Source organism: Peromyscus maniculatus, chromosome 6 (genome assembly GCF_049852395.1).
Source record: "Peromyscus maniculatus bairdii isolate BWxNUB_F1_BW_parent chromosome 6, HU_Pman_BW_mat_3.1, whole genome shotgun sequence".
In the NCBI taxonomy this organism is placed as follows: Eukaryota; Metazoa; Chordata; class Mammalia; order Rodentia; family Cricetidae; genus Peromyscus; species Peromyscus maniculatus.
Genome location: NC_134857.1, coordinates 56,736,591 through 56,757,355, shown reverse-complemented (window position 1 = coordinate 56,757,355; position 20,765 = coordinate 56,736,591). Strand labels below are relative to the sequence as shown.

General features: G+C 43.1%; 1 protein-coding gene across 4 annotated transcripts in view; it reads left to right on the top strand.

Annotated features, from left to right (window-relative positions):
• The first annotated feature begins 1,098 nt into the window (after window positions 1-1,098).
• Window positions 1,099-20,765, top strand: part of Golim4 (golgi integral membrane protein 4) — an 82,192-nt gene continuing 62,525 nt past the window's right edge. For all 4 annotated transcript variants that reach the window (XM_076574271.1, XM_006972665.4, XM_076574270.1 and 1 more), the window contains exon 1: window positions 1,099-1,290. In XM_076574271.1, coding sequence (XP_076430386.1) covers window positions 1,104-1,290 — 187 coding nt within the window. In that variant the 5' untranslated portion in view covers window positions 1,099-1,103. The remainder of the gene's footprint in view (window positions 1,291-20,765) is intronic.

The window sequence follows — 20,765 nt, the reverse complement described above, 5'->3', positions numbered from 1 at the left end:
TGTGCAAAGAACACACTGTCTGCAATCTGAGCTCACTCTAGGATAAGAACTGAGCAGGACTTAGCAGAGTGCACATCCTGCTGCTTTGCTGTCCTAGGCGTGTGTAAGCACTGTACTCTTTCTCCACGTGCATTCCAAGTGCCGGCACACACATGCGTACACGTGCGCAATGATCATCACCAAGTCTCAGGCCAGGACAAGTCCCCAGCACTCCCAGCCCAGCTCCTCCGCCTATTCCCACCCACCCGGGCTCCATGTGGGCGCACCCAGGCGCCAGGCGGCCGCGCGGCCCACGGAGCCCAGGGCCTGCCCAGAGCTGAGAGGGAGGGCGCGGCCCGGGGCGGGACAGACAAAGCTGGCGTCCAATGGAGCCCAGCATTGACTCCCCGAAAGGAGGGAGCGGCGGCTTGAGGGGACCCAATGAGCTGGGAGCCCGAGTGAGACTTCCTCCCGGAATCCCGTTGGCCATGATAGCGGGGCCGTGGGTGACACGTAAGTTGGGTGGGAGGTGGCGGACCACTGGAGCCTCCAGATCAGTGACACCGGCTCTCCGTCTCCCCCCGCCCTTACCCGATCAGAACAGCCTGTCCCCCATCTCTCCACCATCCGAGGTGGACCGCGCGCTGGGACGCCGCCGGGAGCCAGGTCCCTTTGTTGGGCGCGCGTCCCCTACCAGCCGTAGCCACAAAGTCCAGCAGCGGGAGCCGGCGCGAGGGGCGGGGACAGACAGTGGGGACAGCGAGGCCAAAAAGTGAGGAGGAAGGAAAGCCGGGCAGTCGGCGCGCGTGGAGACCGGCAGCAAGGGCAGCGGGCTCTGAAGTATGCAAAGGGACCCCACGGGGCCCCAGCCACTCGCGGAGATCCGACGTCGCAGAAGTTTGGTGGCCGCTGCCCGGGTGGCGTCGATGGCCTGGCGCCCCGCCGCGCGCGGGGGCTGAGCGGCCGCCTCTTCCCCTCTGGCCACGGCTTTTGTGTCTCGCGTCTTTCTGCTCATGCCGCGTCCGGCTGCTTCCCGCGGTGGCCGCTGCTGAGCCGCCCGACTCAGCCGAGGACCCGAGGACACGACGGCGTCCGCCGCCGCAGCGCGGGGCGCAGGAGGGACTATGGGAAACGGGATGTGCTCCCGAAAGCAGAAGCGGATCTTCCAGACGCTGCTGCTTCTCACGGTGGTCTTCGGCTTCCTCTATGGCGCGATGCTCTACTTGGAACTGCAGACCCAGCTGCGCAAAGCCGAGGCGGTGGCGCTCAAGTACCAGCAGCACCAGGACTCACTCTCTGCCCAATTGCAAGGTACAGGGAAGGGGACGCGCGCGGCCAACTTCGCTCCGCGCTAGTGCTGGGGCTGGAAAAGTAGTTTTGATGTGCAGTTGGCCTTGCAGGTGTCATCCGTTGACCTTCTGGCACAGCAGCACGGGGCTGTTGGCTCTGAGTGTGTGTGGAGAGGTAACATCCCGGTTTTCCTCTTCCTGGCAGGAGTTATCTTTGAAATCCACAGCACCAGCCCATGGCTTTGGGGGGTTACATACAATACGGGATATTTTGCCCAAAGCACTTGTCAAAGGCCCAGCTGCAATCTAAGCAAACAGCCCTCCTGCCACATTTGCCAACCCTTTCCCAAGAGGCATGCCCTGGTTTGTAGATATGGAGAATTATGCAGACACTTAACTGGGTCTCCTTTCCAAGAAAAAAAAAAAAATTAGGCTATACATTCGTGGCTGGTGAATGGAACTGGCTAGCTTGTTTTGTTATTATTATGCTGATTTAATAGGTAATTTGAGAAATATGGGGTGTGATGGAAAAGTCCACACTACTTGACTAATTATCCTCCAGATGATTGTTTTTTTAAAAGGCTTGTCTTCCTGTGGTTGCCTTTAGCTGATCACAGAGCTCTGTGTGTGTATATGCATGAATGCACATGCGTGTTTTACAGTTAGCTTTGGGAAGTCAAAAAGAAGAAACGTAAGATTTCACATTACCAGCCACAGAAGACACAACTTGTGCAAGAGGTTCGAAGCTTGTATCCTTCTGTTTTAAAAATCACATTGACTATGAATTTCTAAGGCCCAAATGATTCGTGAGTGAGTGCATGTAAACCCTTGGTGGTTCCCTTAAGGACACACTCATTGTATATGTTTTTTATAAGCTCATTGTATATGTTTTTTATAAATGCTTTTACCTGTCCTGCTCGTTTGTTTTCAACACTCACGAAACTCTCTCTCCAACACAAAGGAAGCAAGAAATAAAAAGCCCTATCTAAACAGTCATACCACAGCCGTCCTTGTTGATAATGCAGATATGGCTTACTGAATCTTCCTGGGCGCATGTAAGCTGAAGGGGTGTTCCTAACAGGGGATGTGGATACAAATATAAAACAGATGCTTTTGCCTTGATCCAGCTATACAGAGCGTTTTCTAGTAAGACTTTTCAGATAGGAGAAAATGATATGCAGCTATTTGCTTGGTCTGATTTGTTCTTCCAAACTTAGAAGAAAAGAAAGTATTTTTAGCTTCTTCAAACTGCACTGCCCCAGGCAATGAAAATATGTGGCTGGGCTTTTTTTTAAAAGGAAAGCCTGTTTTGACAGTCTCTTAGATAAAAAAAAAAAAAAAAAAAAAAAAAAAAAAAAGTATATGTGGGAATTTACCCGTGAGTTGTTGGTATGAGAAGGGTGGATACTTAGTTTATTTACTTAGAAAGTATGAGTTGATTCCCCATGAGCTTCAGTGTGGGTGTGAATGTGTGGATGTGCCGTTTGCACATGTGAGGGCCAGAGGTTGATACTAGGAAGTCATCCTTGATCGAGTCTCTACTTTATTTTTCTGATACAGGGTCTCTTACTGAAAGTTGAATACCTGTTTTGGCTAGATTGACCAGCCAGCTAGCACCTAAGATGTGTGTGTGTGTGTGTGTGTGTGTGTGTGTGTGTGTGTGCACTAGCCAATATGTATGCTCCTGTGTGGAGGCCGGAGAGTGATGTCCAGTGTATTTGTTTTTCACTCTCCACCTTATTTCTTGAGACAGCCAGACTGTCTGGCCATTGAGCTCCATGGATCCTGTCTTCAGCCCCCAGCACTCAGAGTGCAGGCATACACCACCATACCTGGGTTTTTACATGGGTCAGAGGGATCCAAACTGAGGTCATCAGCTCGCACAGCAAGCAAGCGAATGACTGGCTGAGCTGTGCATCCAGCCCCTGAAATATTTATTCATTTGTCTATTTATTTGTTTTTTAATTGATTATGGTTTTTTTTTCGAGACCATTTTCTCTGTGTAGTTTTGGCGCCTTTCCTGGATCTCCCTCTGTAGACTAGGCTGGCCTCGAACTCACAGAGATCTGCCTGCCTCTGCCTCCTGAATGCTGGGATTATAGGCGTGCGCTGCTGCTGCTGCTGCTGCTGCTGCCGCCGCCGCCGCCGCCGCCGCCGCCGCCGCCGCCGCCACCACCACCACCACCCAACTGAAATCTTTCTTAATAGATGCTTTTTGCTATTTCCTTTTGGCGGGCAGCGCAACAGTTGCAATGATTGTGTAGGAAGAAATTAGTTCACAAGCTGGCTGGAGTTTCTGTTTTTTTCAGAAGAGGCTTCAGACTTGCCTTTAGCAACATCCATTGTCACCTCTGCAGGCTGTTTAGTAGTGAGCATTTTCTGGTGGCATGTAGCTTTTGTTCTCCCCTCTCCAGGACAAATGTCATTTTATCTAGTGGTGCTACATCTTACCTTCATACACAAGTTCAGAGTACCTCACTCTATCCTTTTTTGGTTTGGGTGTGTATGTCTATGTGTAGGTGTGCATGAGCGTGGAGGCCACAGTTGATACCAGGTGCCTTTTCTCATTTACTCTTCATCCACCCTTACTTCCTGAGATGGGGTCTTTCTCTGAACCTGATGCTTACTGACTCAGCTAGGCTGATTGGCTGGAGATAGCTGCTTGTCTCTCCTCCACAGTCAGTGGGTTACAGAGCAAAAGGTAGGTCTCCAGGCATCACAACAGGGACTTTACTGACTGGGCCATCTCCCGATACCCTCCCTCCCTCCCTCCCTCCCCCCCTCCCTCCCCCCCTCTCTCCCTCCCTCCCTCCCTCCCTCCCTCCCTCCCTCCCACCTTTGTTCCTTTAGACCTCTTTAGTTCAGTGAGATCGCTTTATTTGGCTTGGATAAAGGTCAGAGTTAATTTTGAGTGGTCTTCTTTTAAAACATGACTCTTGACAAAGTCGAAGCAAGTGTTTATCAAATGGTACGCATTTGTTAAGTGAGCACAGTTGAGATATCTTCATTTGAAGAACAGGGTGTACTCCAGGGTCCTTTGGACAGAGATTACTATTTTGTATAATAGACCTATAATTGGAACTGGAGAATGACATGGAAAGGCTCAGAGACCAGATGACCATCTCCACAAAAATCCATGACACTATCTTCTGCATCTATGTATGCATGTATGTATGTATCATCTATCTATCTATCTATCTATCTATCTATCTATCTATCTATCTATCTATCATCTATCACCTATCATTCATCTATCATCTATCTACAATCTATGTGTCTATCAATCATCGATGTATCTAGTTCTCATATTAGTACCTTAACTATACCAAAGAACGGGGCGGGGATCACAAACTAGTAGCAGAGGTAGTAGCAACCTTTGTTCCGTGCACAGTTTAGTTAACATTTCTAAGTTTCCTCTTGCTGCTGTCAGATGAGCCGCCTGCCACACTGTTCTGCAAGCAGCCTGCCTCTGGCTACACTGCCTGTTTGGAGCACCTTGCAGCTGCCACATCAATTAGATCACATCTGGGGGGGGGGGGGGCTGAGGGGGGATGGGGGGTGGAACCCAGGCTTCAACCAACAGTCTTTAAGGCTCCCTAGGTGATTGCACAGGCAGCCATGGTTAGGAGCCCTGACTCTCTAACCTTAAAGCTAAGCCACTTCAAACATCCTCCTCTTCACTTGCTTGGCCCCAGGGGCGTTTCCATTGCTTATCCCGGGCGTGTGATTAAAAGCAGACTGGCTTCTGGACTGCGTTCCAATTCTAGTTCCCCATTTGTGTGCGTGTGTGTGTGTATGTGTGTGTGTGTGTGTGTGTGTGTGTGAAGTTGGGCCTCATTTTTCTTACTTATCAAATGGAGATTAGAGTGACTCATTTCATTAGGGTTATTGTGAGGATTAATCAAAATAATTCCCAGGGAATCCTCGGCACCAGCCTGGAATACAGGAGAACTATGTGATCATCCGGCTCCCACTTTGAGGTAGACCATCCATGTCTTTATCTCTTCCCAGCTTGGCCCTGGGTCGTTTTGAGATTGGCTAAGTTCTTAGTTCGGTTATTTACCCTCCTTTGTTTCTAAGCAGGTATTAGAAAAATAGATAAACTGACATGAGCTGGTGCACTCTACTCTACCCTGAAGAAGGAACGGCTCTTCCCTGACAACTTAAACTCAGAATTCAAGTTTCGTTACTGATTAACCACTCTGTGCCACATTAGATTAGGAGAGGTGTGCAGCTCCCGAGGCAGTGACTGTGTGCAGTAAGTTCCGGAATAAGATGTAAGGAGCACATGTTTAAGAATATTAAGGGCCTGGGAGATGGCTCAGCGGTTAGAAGCACTGGCTGCTCTTCCAGAGGACCTGGGTTCAATTCCCAGCACCCACATGGCAGCACACAACTGTCTGTAACTCCAGTTCCAGGGGATCTGACACCTTCACACAGACATGCACACAGGCAAAAAAACACCAATGCACACAAAATAAAAATAAATTTTTAAAAAAGAATGTTAAGTGTACTCTCCCGAAACACTGTGCCATAATATGACATTGATGACCAGATACCACTGAAGACAATTAATCCAATGTTTTACATGCTCTAAATTCAAACCAGTATGTTGTAATTACTTAAAAGAAAAGAGTTTGACAGTTTGTGTTTCTAAGAGTCCTATTTGTTACTGAAGTTTGCTGCCACCAGGACAACACCCTAGCCTGACCAGGAAGGTATCACATTGTGTTAACGGCTTTTTTGTTTTCCAAAGCTCCTACATTTGCTTTAAAACAAAAGCCCTTCAGTTCAAGCTCAGGCCTTTGAAGTCCTTCCTCTTTGGTGCCTGGCATATAATTAGTGCTCAGTAAACAGCAGGTGTATGTCAACAGACATTCTTAATGATGGTGGGTGGGATAGTGTTCCTTGATACTGCCTAGTGAGGCAGAGGACATCAGTCTGTTGTGCTTTCTTCTAGCTGTGTGATCCTGGACAAGTAATTTAACCTCTCCGTGGCATTGGTTTCTTCTCATATAGTTATCAAGATAGCTCTCTTATAGGTTTCCATGTGGTCCATTACCCAGTGTTCTACTCCAGATAAGTGGAGCTTGCATTTGGACTACCCTTGAAGGCTTCTGGGCAACAGAATCCTTGAGAGACCTTGATGATTCAGTCTTTAGGTGTGCAAGTATGGATGATGTTTGGAAGGTAGAATCATTTCCGTGTGCAAAGTTAAGGCGTGCAACAGCAATCAAACATTTCTTTTAAATGGCCATCTGTATTAAAGTATATCTAACATGTAAAAAGACACACTTTCCTTAAAAATGCTGATGTGGCTGAAGTGTCAAATGTGCCCCTTTGGTTTAGGTGTCTGAACAGTGGATTGTCAGTCACTGTCAGTGACAGTGATATTGGCATCTTGTGAAACTTTAGGGAGTACAGCCTAGCCAAAAGTGGGTCATTGCGTGGAGGGGGTGAAGGTTATAGTCCACTCTGATTTCAGGGGAGGTCTCCCTGCTCTATCTATGGTTTGTGGGATATGAGGAGTCCCAGACTCTCTACCCCATCACCAGGCGTTCCTGAACTTGTTGGACCATGCTCTTGCTAACTGTGAGGCAAATAAATCCTTCCTCCTTTAAGTTGCTTCTCTTAGGTCTTTTGCTACAGCCACAAAGAAAGCAATTAATAGATGTTTGTATTTTACATGTAAAATTCATTCCCTAACTAAAAGATAAAACTTTTAAATATTTTATGCAACTCCCAAGTAAAGCATTCTGTCCCACGTAAATGATGGATACAAGAATCCACAGCCATATGTCATGCTTGCATCAGCCATCCCTGTGAAGGGGAGTGAGCCTGCTCTGTGATAAGGGAAACACTGGTTGAGTATGTCAGAATTGTACATGACCCAGAGACATCCTAGTGTGAGTTCCAGAGAGATGGAAAACCTCATCTTAATGTTGCTCAGTTTTCCTGTCCTTTGCAAGAACATTGTCCCCTAGACACTGGCTGAAAGACTATGAGAGCTGGAGTTGGGGAAATGAGGACTAAAGATGAAGTGAACTAAAAATCAGAGCTTTGAAGAAGAACCAGCATATGGGAGAGAGTGGGAAAGGGATTGGTAGCCGCTGGTGAGTGTTCAAGGCATTATGACTCTTCCTTAGAACTTCATGTTCTTTAAAAAAATAGAAAGAATGGAAGGAAAGGAAGGAAGGAAGGAAGGAAGGAAGGAAGGAAGGAAGGAAGGAAGGAAGGAAGGAAGGAAGGAAGGAAGGAAGGAGGAAGGAAGGAAGGAAGGGAGCAAGAAAAGAAGGCCATAGGGAATGGAAAAAGGAGAGTGGGCTTCACGGTCGGAGGGTGCGTGAAGGCCACTTCAGTAGAACATTTGACTGGCAGCGTGTATTAGGCAATGGGACAGCAGTTGCTGGATCTATTGGACTTTGTTTACTTACTAGTCTGCCTTTTACTACATGTACTTGGTGGGACTAGTCCAAGTTTAAATGGAGCAATTTCAGAACTTGGTGCCCAGTTTTGATGTAACTTTATGACACTCTTGTTATCTTTCTTTTTACTTCTTTTTTTAACCCTATTTAGGGGAAGAAAAATACATGAAAGTATTATATACAACAGTGACTAAGAACTATTGCTTTCATTTTGACCAAAAAGTGCTTGTATTCTATCATGGAGGACTAAATGTACTTGTGACTTTTGTTTTTAGTTGGTTTGTGGGGTTCATAGCCTTGTTTAGTAGTGAAAGTTTCATGTGTCTATCATAAGGCCAAGGAAGAATGGTAAACCCTTTGCATCTGAGCATAAATTTGTTCTGATAGAATTTCAGAGTCTATTTCTACTGTATTGAGTGCCCACCATGCCAAGGTGCTCCGTTGAGCACCATTTCAGACTGAAGGAGCAGTCTGGGATTTGGGGGGATAAGTACCTTGCTGTGTCAAGATGGTATCTAATGAAAGCAAGTGTGGAATGCTGCTAGGGATATCTTTCTGTATGCTGTGAATGTGTTGCTCTGATTGATTGATGCAAACACTGATTGGCCAGTAGCCAGGCAGGAAGTATAGTATAGACGGGATAAGCAGAGAGGAGAATTCTGGGAAGTGGAAGGCTGAGTCAGGAGATGCTGCCAGCTCCTGCTGCTATGAGAAGCAAGATGTAAAGTACCCGTAAGCCACAACCCACGTGGCAACTTACAGATTAATAGAAATGGGTTAATTTAAGATATAAGAACTAGATAACAAGAAGCCTGCTATGGCCATACAGTTTGTAAGTAAAATAAGTCTCTGTGTGTTTACTTGGGTGTGAGTGGCTGCAGGCCCCAGTGGGACTGGAGAAATCTCCAGCTACAGAATGCTAGTATAACTTCCTGTCTGGGTTGCTTCCTCCATGATGTTAGTGCTTCTCATGATGAAATGAATGTGTTTTGAGAAAGTCATTCCTATGAAGATTGAAATAAAATTTAGACCAAGAAGTAAGAGGCGTCACCATCCTTGGCAGCATGTTAGGGTTTAGGACACCGGCTGCCACTTGACTTTAGTTGCTACCAGATGTAGCAAGTGCTATCTGAAATAACACTGGATCCCATGGTACAAAACTTACTATTCCTACTCAATGCTTTCTTTACAAGTCAAGGAGAAACTCTTGGTTTGATGTTAGCATCTCTCTCCAAGATTGAGAGTCTCCTGTTTCATAAAAGGAAGTGGACTTCAGTCAAATAACAACCTAGAAGCCAGAATTTGTTTTATGATATGTAATCTTTTAATTAAACAATCTATTAATTGGCATTCATTAATGCCGTGTACATCACAGTTTTCATTTACAAGGCAATGGGTAAAGTTTTCTTTTCAGAAGTCTGTTGTAGGGTAAGACAAACACTTGGCAACCCTCTTTAGTTGACAGGTGTACACAGTCCTGGTGAGAAATCATGTGAGTTGGCCTTCATGCTTGAGATTTGGGAATGCAACTAACTGATCAGATCTGCTAGGAACATGGAATTTTGCAATTCCCGAAATTCTGAGATGGGTCACTCACTCACCCTGTGGTTCAAGCTGAGCCCAGAGCCAGATCCCATAACTTCTAGTTGAAGGCAGCATTCTTCATTGGCCTGTGCTCTCTGAGGACCACCAGCATCCCTTTCTCAGCTTCAACTTTCTTCGCATTGCTCTTTTAAAAAAAAATGCTGTGCGCTTCTGAATGGAATGTTTATGCTCTTTGTTTTCATTGGCCCATGAATGCTTATGTTGAAAACATGTCTGTCAGTCATTGCCCTTCACTAATAGGCCTTTACTAAATGGCCTCGTAGCCTAGAGGGACAAGGCGATGAGATAAATTGCTCTGTGACTGTCTGACATTTTGAAAATATTTCGGTAACTATTTTTCACACATGAAGTGCCCCAATGTGATAGTGAGTAGAACACTCAACGATGTGGTGTCATTGTGAAGGATAGGCACTGTAAAACATGTGAATGATATAATTTGCTTTCCTTTGAGGATAAGTGAATCAAAAAATGAGAATCACTTTAGGGGAGTCAAACACTCCATCTTCCAGTTTCCATTTCATTAACCATGCACTTTTTAATTGAGGTTTTTGTTACAAACCACAGAATCTTTTATAAATAATGATCTCCAAGAGAGCTTTGATGTGGCTTATGAGCTCTCTTAAATATAGGTGCAATGCTAAAAATGAATATAAACAAATTACAGTTGGGCAGATGATAATTATTTGGTTACTTAACTTTGAATACAACAATTTATCATGTGTATATTAGGGTGCTTTTATGTTATAAATCTAGTTTCTGTGACATTGATTCAACTACTCAGCCATTTTGTGTGTTTGTCTCTGTGTTGGGAGGGCAAATGTGCACATGTATGTGCCTGTGTGTAGAGGTCAGACCATTGTACTCAACTTAAAAAAAAGTGTGTGTGTGTGTGTGTGTGTGTGTGTGTGTGTACAGGTTTGTAATCTATGGGTATGATGTGTGTCGGTGTGCATGTTCATGTGTGCATGCAGGTGCACACATGCTACAGCATGCCAATAGAGGTCATGGGTCAGCCCTGGGTACCAGTCTGTAACTTTAGTCTTGTTGAGGCTGTTCCTTTTGTTTTGCCTCTGCATTACACTAAGCTTGCCGCCCTTCAGACGTCTGCGGTTTCTCGTGTTTCTGCCTCCCATCTCACCATAGCAGTACTGAGATTACAGGTGTGATCTACTGCATCTGGCTGCATGTGGCTCCTGTGGAGTCCAACTCGAGTATTCATGCTTGTGTGCCCAGCATTTTCACTCACTGAGTCATCTAGTCCTTGTCTTGTTTGCTTGCATGGGTTTTGGAGGATCAAACTCTGGTCTTCATGAATGTTACCGACTGAGTCATATATATAGTTTCTTTGCTCAAGCGTTTCATTAACGTGGAGAGAGGTTTTTAAACAGACTAGAAGTTCTATTTAGAGGTCTAGATGATGCTGTAAGACAAATTAAGTAATACTGATGTCAAGGATCACTTTTACCCAGGCAAATGTGCCACCCATGCAACTTCCAAAAAGCAATCCTTCCTATTGTATAAATGAGTAATGGCTCCAAATTCAGAAACCATCGAGTTCCGTCTTGGCATGGATGAGGCTCCTTGGGTATCCTTTGATACAGTTCTTCAGTGCAACGCCTACAAGTTTAGTCCTCCTCTCCTCTGGAGTGTCGAAACTGAAAAATGGCCAATTCTTAACCCCGTCAAGATTCAGAAGACAGGCAGGAGACACTGAGATATTTGCATCTGAAGTGTCAGTAGAGGTGAGAAACTAGGAAATCTTAGCAATCCTGAAACCCAAGCTGACATCCTGAATTAGGTCCCCGGGCCTCCGCATCACTCTCCAGGTGTTTTGTAGCCGGAGGCTCTTGGTTAAACTTGTTCATGCTTGCTGCTGCTCTGGCTTTACCACAGCATTCCCTGTCAGTAAGAGGTGGGTGGGTCTGTAGTGTCTTCTCATCAGGCCCTGTCTCTTTCCCCTTCCCTCCAAGCTGGCAGTATTGCTCCTGATAAAATCTTATCCAAGACTTTGTGAGTGTCCTGTGACGTTTTGTAAAGTTTTGTTCGCTCGAGCCTGTCCCATCTGTGTAGCCTCTAGAAAGGAGTCCTTGGCTTTGTGCTCACACCGGGACAGATAGAGGCAGTTCTTTTAAAGGTCTGCCTTTGCTTTGAGCTCATCCATAGTGCACAAAACTTCTTAAAACCCAAACATCTGGGAAGAATGTGATCCAAGCTCGTTACACTTCTGTTGAGAGGATCTGTGACACTTTTGGGAGGTCATGTAGTATGGCATTCTTTTTTACCCTTTCCATGACCTTAGCAGAATGATTTTGTAGCTACAAGTTGGGCTTTTATGTAATGTAATGGTTTTCTTGTAGTGCTATGTGTGGTATGACCTTTGTTCTGATCCTGTCTTTCAAAAAAATAGGTATTCATTTCATTCTCTCTCTCTCTCTCTCTCTCTCTCTCTCTCTCTCTCTCTCTCTCTCTCTCTCTCTCTCTCTCTCTCTGTGTGTGTGTGTGTGTGTTCTAGAATATATATATATGTACACCAAATGTGTACAGGATCTATAGGGGGGCAGAGAGTAAGCCAGGTCCCCAGGAACTGGAGCTAGAGATGGTTGTGAGATGCTATATGGGTATGAGGAGCCAACCTGTGTCTTCTGCAAGAGCAGCAAGTGTTCTTAACTACTGAGCCATCTCTCCAACTCTGGTGTTAATCTTTTTTATTTTTACAACTATTTGGCTGTCTAGAGAGACCGAGAATCTTAAATTCATCAAGTCATGGATTTTTTTTATTAACTATCCTTCTTTCAATTTACCTTTTTCCTACAGTGTCTTGTAACACAGTAAAAAGAAACCTAATGACATTTCAATTTTTTTTTCTAGGAAATCTCTTTAATTGCATCACCCAACTCATTTGACAGTTTTTACTCCCAATATACTTGCAAGTGACTGGATCACATAACTACATGGAAGTGTGGGCCTTGCTGAAAATTCTATGCTACATCATTTCTAATTTCCATTGAACTTTTTCTTACATTTAAAAAAAAATGGCTGTCTGTCCATCCATCCATCCATCCATCCATCCATCCATCCATCCATCCATCCATCCATCATCTATCTACCAATATATCATCTTAAATTTCAAACTTCTCTAAACCATGTGATTCAAACTAGCACTCTTATTAGCATACACAATTCTAAGCCCCCCTCACATTTATATTTACTTATTTTGGTGGCAGGGTCTTACTATGTAGCCCTGGCTAACCTGGAACTCGTAGATATCTGCCTGCTTGTACCTCCTTAAGTGCTGGCATCAAAGGCGTGCACCATCACGCCCAGTCTCCTATCTTTAGTTTTTTATGGTGGCACTGTACTCTAAAACCTTCAGTAATTATCTTTTTGCAAAGCACATTATCCCCAAACTAACTGGTTCTAAAAGATAACCATTGCCCCAGGAGTTCTGTAGGAAGTGACTGAGTCAGTCGCAGCCTTATTGTTAAGCAAGACATGGGTCATCTCAGAACTCTACTGGGATTGGGACCTGCTTCAGGGTTCACTTGGGTTGTTAAAGGCCTTGGCAGATTCGCTTCCAATCTGTGCTCATCTAGGCCCTTTCACAGTGCTATCTCAAACATAATAGCAGACAGAAATCCCAGAAACCCAGAACAAATGAGACACAGTAAAATGACAGGCAAAATTAACGGTACATGGAAGAAAACAAAACTCTTTATCTTGGTTTGTGTTTCCTGCTGGCATAGGGAGGGTCAGGAACATCAACATAACCAATAGACTCAGGCATTCCCTTTTCCAAGAGATATAAGGTCCTCCAACCAGGACCTTATAAACAACGGAAAAACTGCGCTTGTTTAGAACTAGAGTACTTGTGACCTATAAGTGTAACCATACCCACACCTCTCTCATCCCTCCTTCTAAACAATGTGCCTCATGAAGCCAAAGCCACATTTGCACAGAGGAAACACATTAGGAGAAATAAGTAAACTCGCTCGTACTTTTGTACCTAATTTCCGATCTTCACTTAATCTTTAAACCATAGCGCGAATTGCATCCTTTGAGCCATGCAACTTAAGCCACAGAATCACATATACAGCTCGTACAAAGGTGTCTACATGTGACACTCTTAAGAAGCCTGTAACTACACTGGAGTGCACACTGTCCTTTCTTGCGTGCATCAGTGCTGGCTCTTAAGTCTAAACCAGGCACTCTCCTTGATTTTTGCTGGAAAAGCGTGTGGTGGGGCCATTCCTGTTTCTTCCTCATTTGTCCTGGAACTCTTCCCTCTGACGGATTCAAAGCTTTGTCTTTACCTGAACTATAGAGCCCCTGCAGGCAGAGCACCGCAGACTACCTGCAGCAGTGCTGGATGTGTGTCCGCCAGGTACCCAGGATGAAAGGGGAGGCATTTCAAGAACTGGGTCTTGGAAGTCACTTCTCATCATTTTGCCATATTCTGTTAGTTTGAAATGGACTATTAAGTTCTGCTTATAGTCGGGGGGACATGACTGAAGGATGTGGGTAATAGAAAGTCAGGGCCCTTGGAAGCTAGCATAATGTGAGATTTATTTAATTATTGCTTGTTGTTATTTGGCAGTATCAATAAAGCTTAAGCCATCGTGAGATAGCGTTTATAGAGCTCTACATGGGTACCAGGCACTGTTCTAAATCATTTTCTTGGATTTATTGACAAACGTTTTTGTAAAAATACTTTAATATGTGCTAAAATGTGGATTTTAACTAAATTTGAAGCATATTAGCAATAAGTGGATAGGGAAATCTCACTTTAGAGGGCAAGTATTTGAGGTTTAAAACATTCAGGCTTAGAAAGTTAAAATTCTGTGTGATTGCTTGAAGTGTAAACACAGGTGATAGGTTTTTGCAGTAAATATTAAAGGGGAGGTCATTGCATACCTGGAAAGTCCATAGTCCCTTGGTAACACGTATGTGAATATTTGTCACGTCTAAATGTGACTAGATTACTTTGGCAGTAGAGAGGAAAAGCAGTGTCTTGTGTGTTCACTGAGGATGATCTTCTGCTTCTGGCTTGGGGATTACAGTCCTTGGTGAAGATCTGATTTAGCAGAAGCTCTTTACGTTATACAGTTTACTGCTCTTAGAAAGACATCTTTGTCTCAAAGAAATAGCATTAGTTGCATGTCTGATAATTTCAGTTTATTCATTTACCCTTACTTTGAAAAGCAAGTCTAAAATTTTGTTATAAACCGTCTTATATAATATTAATAGAACCAAAAGTTCAGCATAAAAGCTTATTAAGGGAAAAGTCATTTGATGTTTTCTGAGTAGTTGTAATTCTAGGTCCATAGTTTTCTCATTCTCCTAAGCATATTTTTATAATTAAGAACATGTGAGATAAGTGTTTCTACTTTCCATTTGACCTCTGTTGAACTTCCTAAATATATTTTGCTCTTTCACTGCTTTCGACTCTGCTGAAATGCTTCATCTGTTCTAATCAGGTTAATATCTGATACGTCCTTTATCTAAATTTATTCTTTTATTAATTTTCATGTCATCACACAATGTAATGGGCTTCAACATAGCATTTTAATAATACTAAGGTATATTTCGGGTCTGGGGAGACAGCTGAATGGATAAAGTACTTGCCTTGTGTAAGCCTGATGACTGGAGTTCAAATCTCCACAACTCACTTTAAAAATCAGATACAGTGATACATGATTATAATCCCATAGCTGAATATGTATTTCTGGTCTCCACATGTATACGCACACAGAAACCTGTATACAGATGCACACACACACACACACACACACACACACACACACACACACACACACACATCTATCAGCTTTGAGAAGTGAGTAGATGGTATTTTGTTAAAAGTTGTATGGTGCTATATTCCACTCAAGACTCAAGGAGAGTTGTACTCCAGTCAGTGAGAAGTTGCGGTTGATTTTCTGTAGTATCTACCATTCAACTCCTACAAGATAGCACTGTGTATATCAGATTGTTGCTTTGATACCAGCTGACACTGGTCTTTGGCTTACTGTGGTATTAACAAGGATAACTTAGGTTCCCTTGGGTGTGTAATCTTTCTTCTGTTCTATGTTCCAGAAGTCAAAATTGGGAACAATTCTCTGCATGTTCTGCAATATTGTATTGAGATTATGTAGTATGGCTTTTAGAGAGACTGACATTTTTCTTCTTGGTTCTGTAGTTGGCAAGGGTCCACCTGGCTTAAACTCCAGGATGCTTGGATTTATTGAAACTATCCAAGGAAGAAGTAGCAATTAGCTTGCTGAGATGATGGTATTTGTGAATGCATGTGAGATCTTGTATGTAAATTCCAAAAAGTCAAGTCACTCGAGGACTCCACAAGAATGATGTTGTGAATGGGCTTTTTGGGTGGGGCTGGGTCTTTATAAAGCAAGTCTGTTTGGTTCTTACCCTTGGCCTCCAGATGTTCTCAAAACACCTCCTATTTCAAAACAGCTATTGCATAAGACCACTCTGAGTGTCTGACCTGTAACCTTCTCTCCCTTAAAGGTGACGTTCTCAATGGAGGATCTGTGAGAATACTTGAACCATCTAAAAATATGTGTCAGTTCTCTATAGGTGCCCTTGTCCAAGACAGAAACCGATGTTTCAATCAAAACCTAAAAGCATCGGTGACCTGAAGAAGGTTAAAAACCTACTGCTTTAGGGCACATTCCTCCTTCTCAGGTTTTTCAAGTGCATCTTAGAATTTTACCTCCTCTGTGTCCAGCCCGAGAACACATTAGACATGGCTTTCTGGAGCCCCAGTTTGTACTGGACGGTTAGTGTTTTCTGATAGTCATTAACTCAGAGCCTTAACCATCTAACTACCATTCTTATCCTCGGTTAAATAAGAATCCCGATGAAAAATTTGCATGGCATTTAATCAACTGACTACCTAGAATTGATCAGTAGTAACTGCTTGGTAATTTAAAAACAATAAATAAATAATAAAAGAATTGAAATTTCATGAAAAATTTACTCTTTCAAGTGATGTTATTTGACTTGAAAACAAGCCCCTACATTATTACTATTTTAAATTTAGGAAAACTGCAAACACCTGGCAAGATACTGACAAATGGAAAACTGCTGTGCAGGCTGCCTAATTTATAACAAGGTTTCTTACTAATAGAATCAATCCCCAGTTTCCAACACTCCCTCGTCCTGGAACTAAAAATGAACCTGTAATAGTTTTCACAAAAATGAGATGACTTTCTAGCTTTGACTCCTCTGAGACCATGTTAAACTTCTCAGAATCTGCCAGGGTTAAGAGTAGTCACAGAGTGAGATAGGCCGAGCACACCTACACATAACCTCAGCCTTTAAAAGGTGAAGGAAGGAGGGTTATGAGTTTATAAGTTACATGCAGTAGCCTGAATTCCATCGTGAGGCAACTCATGTGGAGTTACATTAAGGGCTGGTCTCCTGGGAGACCCCTTTCCATTTTTAGTAGCTGCGTTCTTGGACAATGCTGATGGTTACTCCAGCTTCCAACAAGGACTCACTTCCGTGGCTTTTCACTTCCAGTTTCATCTGTGCATGGCTTTTCTGGAGATCCCATATCCTTCTAGGATCCAAGCTTGCTTCCTAGGGACCAGGTCCTGGGACAGGAAGGGTGGGAGTCCCTCTGGTGAATTCAGCTTCACCATCCTTTCCCTCTCCCTCCAGTACGTTCTGCTTGATCCAGGATTTGTAGGCTTAGGCTGTTCTTTAACAATAATTCTCTTTTTTTTTTTTTTTTAAAAGTCAGGTAAGGAGCTGAAATGTTATTTTATTTTATTTTATTTTTATTTATTTATTTATTTTTTATGTATATAGTGTTCTGTTTGCATGTATCCTTGCAGACCAGAAGAGGGAGCCAGATCTCATTACAGATGGTTGTGAGCCACCATGTGGGTGCTGGGAATTGAACTCAGGACCTCTGGAAGAACAGCCAGCGTTCTTAACTTCTGAGCCATAATTCTCTTTCAAACACCTGTCTGCCCTGTCATGTGGTCAGGCATTCAGCTCCTCCTTATAGACAGTGTAGACTGCCAAGTACCTTCCACTTGACACTGAGTTCACAGGGGTGCTTTGAAGCTCACCTTCAACTGATTGTCCTGCGTATGTTTCTTAACTTCCAGATGAGGCAAGTCCTATCACTGGAATCTGTCAGATTGGTAGAGTAAGAATATTTCTTAGAGCCCAGGTTACAACTGCCAATTCATACTGATAGGTTTGGGTTTAGTTCCTAGAGTACTCTGAAAATTTCACATATCATCTTGATGTGGGGGGGAAAAAGAAGATTTTTAAACACAAACATCTGGCTTTCCAAGTTCACTGCAAAAGCCTTGATAACCTTGTAGCATTGTATCTGCGTTCCTGTGTAGTAAGCAGTTGTCTTTCTGCTTCCCTTGGCCAAAATCCCAACTGCCATTACTTGGGGTATTTGTATGACTGGCTGAGCCTTCCTAGGCACCTGCATTTGAACCTCTGTGTCTTGACTAACTTCGCTATCAATGGAGACAGTGAGCCTGAGAGATATGGAATGACTTAACAACTGGTTTTGTATTTTAAATAAATGTTACTGGGTGGCATGTACGCGTACCTGTCTCATCTCTTATGCTGAGAGATCCACCCCAAATTGCAGGTGATTGGTATCTTTTGGGATGCCATTGTATAAGCCTGCCACATTCTGTCTGTTATATCCATTGATGATGTTTGGATAATATCAGCTAGTGCTAATGTGAGTGTTGTTGTTGTTTTAAAGGCTAACAGCGTCTTCATAGGCAACAATTTTGTGGAAGATAATGCCGCTTAAGGATTGCCTTTGCAAGTTATCTTAGTGTTCCCTTGCTAGTAATACAACCCCATGCATTATGTATACAAGTGCAGGGCTGTTTATTAGCACAGGTTTTAAAATATGATAAAAAGGAAAAACAATCAAAACTTAAATCTCAAAACAAGCATTTATGGTACTTTTAAGCCAACAGATAAATTGCTCTTGTGATTGCCTGGGTATGAGTGGCCTATCTGCTCACTATTTACCATTGAGCATACTCATTCTGTATGTGGATTTTCACTTGTATATAATTAAGAGGTCATTTAAAAATTATTTATAGGACTTACACCATTATTTATATCTATGAGCTCAAAGAGCTGGGGAAAATGCTTAGTTGGTAAAGAGGACCTGAGTTCTATCATCTAGAACTCATATAACAGAAAACTAATGATGTGGGAGCAGGCTTGTAAGCTCCAAGCTGAGGGGCAAGAATAGAGGAGGGTCCAGAGAGTGGCCTCAGTCTTGCAGTGGACCTGAGTTCGGGTTTGAGCACCCACATCAGATGGCTCACAGCGACCCATGTAACCTCATATCCAGGCGATCTGATGCTGTCTTCCAGCAAATAAACTAATAAAATAAATAAAAATAATAGAATAGGTCTTTAAAGAAAAGAAATAGAGTATAAACCAGACTTTGTGGTGTATGAGTGTAACCCCAGCCACTGGAAAGCTGAAACAGGAGGACTGTGAATTTATGCATGGCTTGAGCTATGGAGTGAGTTCCAGGAAAGCCTGGCCGACTCAGTGAGACTGTGTCAAAATAAAAAAGTACAAAAGTTGCTGGACTCATCATTCAGTGGCAGAGTACTCATCTAGTACAACTGAGGCCCTGGACTCAATCCTAGGATGAAGAAAAAGAGTAACTAGTTAAATGCTTTTCCCACTGGAGTGTACAACAGTTCTTTTAGTGATAGAGAGTAAGTGGAACATCTTTTCCCGATTATTCTGTCAATTAGTATTCTGACTTTATTAGCATAAAGTTTGCTAAGGCACTGGGTTTATTTTATATGCTGATATATACAAGATAAAAGACAGTAGAGAAGGTTAAAGCATGTATCTACAGACAGGTTATGCAAGATTCTGCTGGGTAAATGTTTTGCTTTCCCTTAAAAGTAAATACTCACTTAAATTATTTTGTGAACAAAACTAAATGAAGAAATGATATCATTGCTGTTTATGTATCGTTTCTGTACCTAACGAGGCAGCCGTGTCTGCTTATGTCCGGAGCCTTGGCGAAGGACTGTGGGAAATTCAGACATGGTGAGGCCTTGCTGTCGTCTGTCTTCGAAGGGGCTCGGTTGGTTTCGAGCATTTCTGCTTTTCAAGTTGCACATTTATTCTTCGCATTTTCTGTGAGAGTTCTTCGTGTGTATAAGTAATGTGTGTGTACACCAATATGTGGTTATCATTTTTGTATGTTTATGGCAGCTCTTCAATCATCACGTTAGCTGGATAACCCTAACAGCAGTCTCTTTACCTTTTCTTTGTGAACTTCAGGTCTGTATGTCTCAGCCTAAGAATGTCAGAAGCTCAATGCTGCTCTCGGTAGACAAATAGAGACTTGATTTGTAATGGATATTTCCTGTTAGTCATCGTCATATGATTTTTGTATATGTGATGAGAAACTGTCTTTTTAATGTCCTTTTTGTGAACACTGTCTTCTAAGAACGCTTTCAGAGTGGGAACATGTCTGTTCTTGTTAAGCCCCACAGAGTGGAACTCTAAGTCCTTTATCAAACCAGGAGCGACTCTCCCAGGACTCAGGGTACTGAAGTCTACCTGGGAGTTTCCTGTCTTTAATTCAGTTCCTTAGAAATGAGCTGATGTGAAAAGAGAAATCTAGCCTCACCTGTGGTATCCTTCATCTTTATTTTATTAACTTACCTTTTCCCCCCTTCCCTTTGCTAGTTTTTCCTTAAATATTTATTCAACAGGCTGGTTGGCACCAATTACAACGGACTCCGAAAAACCACTTCTCTTTAAACCTTTTGTATACAGAGGTCTTTCTTTCTATGCCCTACAACATTTTAATTACGAGAGATAAGTTCCCATTACCACGTCTACAACTTGTTTGTGTGTCTCACGGAGTGACATCTAATGCTAACGTTATCTAGGCTTATCTTGTTGAGTGAGTCACGGCAAAACCTGAACCTCTTGGCTGGGTAGAGGCTACTGAGTGAGATCTTCATATAATTATATTGCACTTTTTTAAAAATACAGATGTATCATATGTATGCATGGAAATGGTTGATAAACCCATTATTTTATGCAATAGCTAATAAAATAGAGGGATATGTTGCATATTACCGACCTATAATATTTTTATTGATAAGATTTTATATGTTGGTCGGGGAGAGGCTGGCATGTTGGAGGCCAAATGACATTGTCAGGGGTCCTTTCTCAGGCACCATCTTGTCTTATGAGACGGTGTGTTTCTCTAGTCTAGAACTTGCTAAGTAGGCCAGGCAGGCTGGTCACTGAACCTCAGGGATCTGCATGTCTCTGCCTTCCCGGTGCTGAAATAGAAAGGAAGCATTGTCACACCTGGCTTTCTCCTCACATATATGTGAAATTGAAATATAACCACATCATTTTCCCTTTCTTCTTCCTCTCTACATCTCATCCACTGTACCCC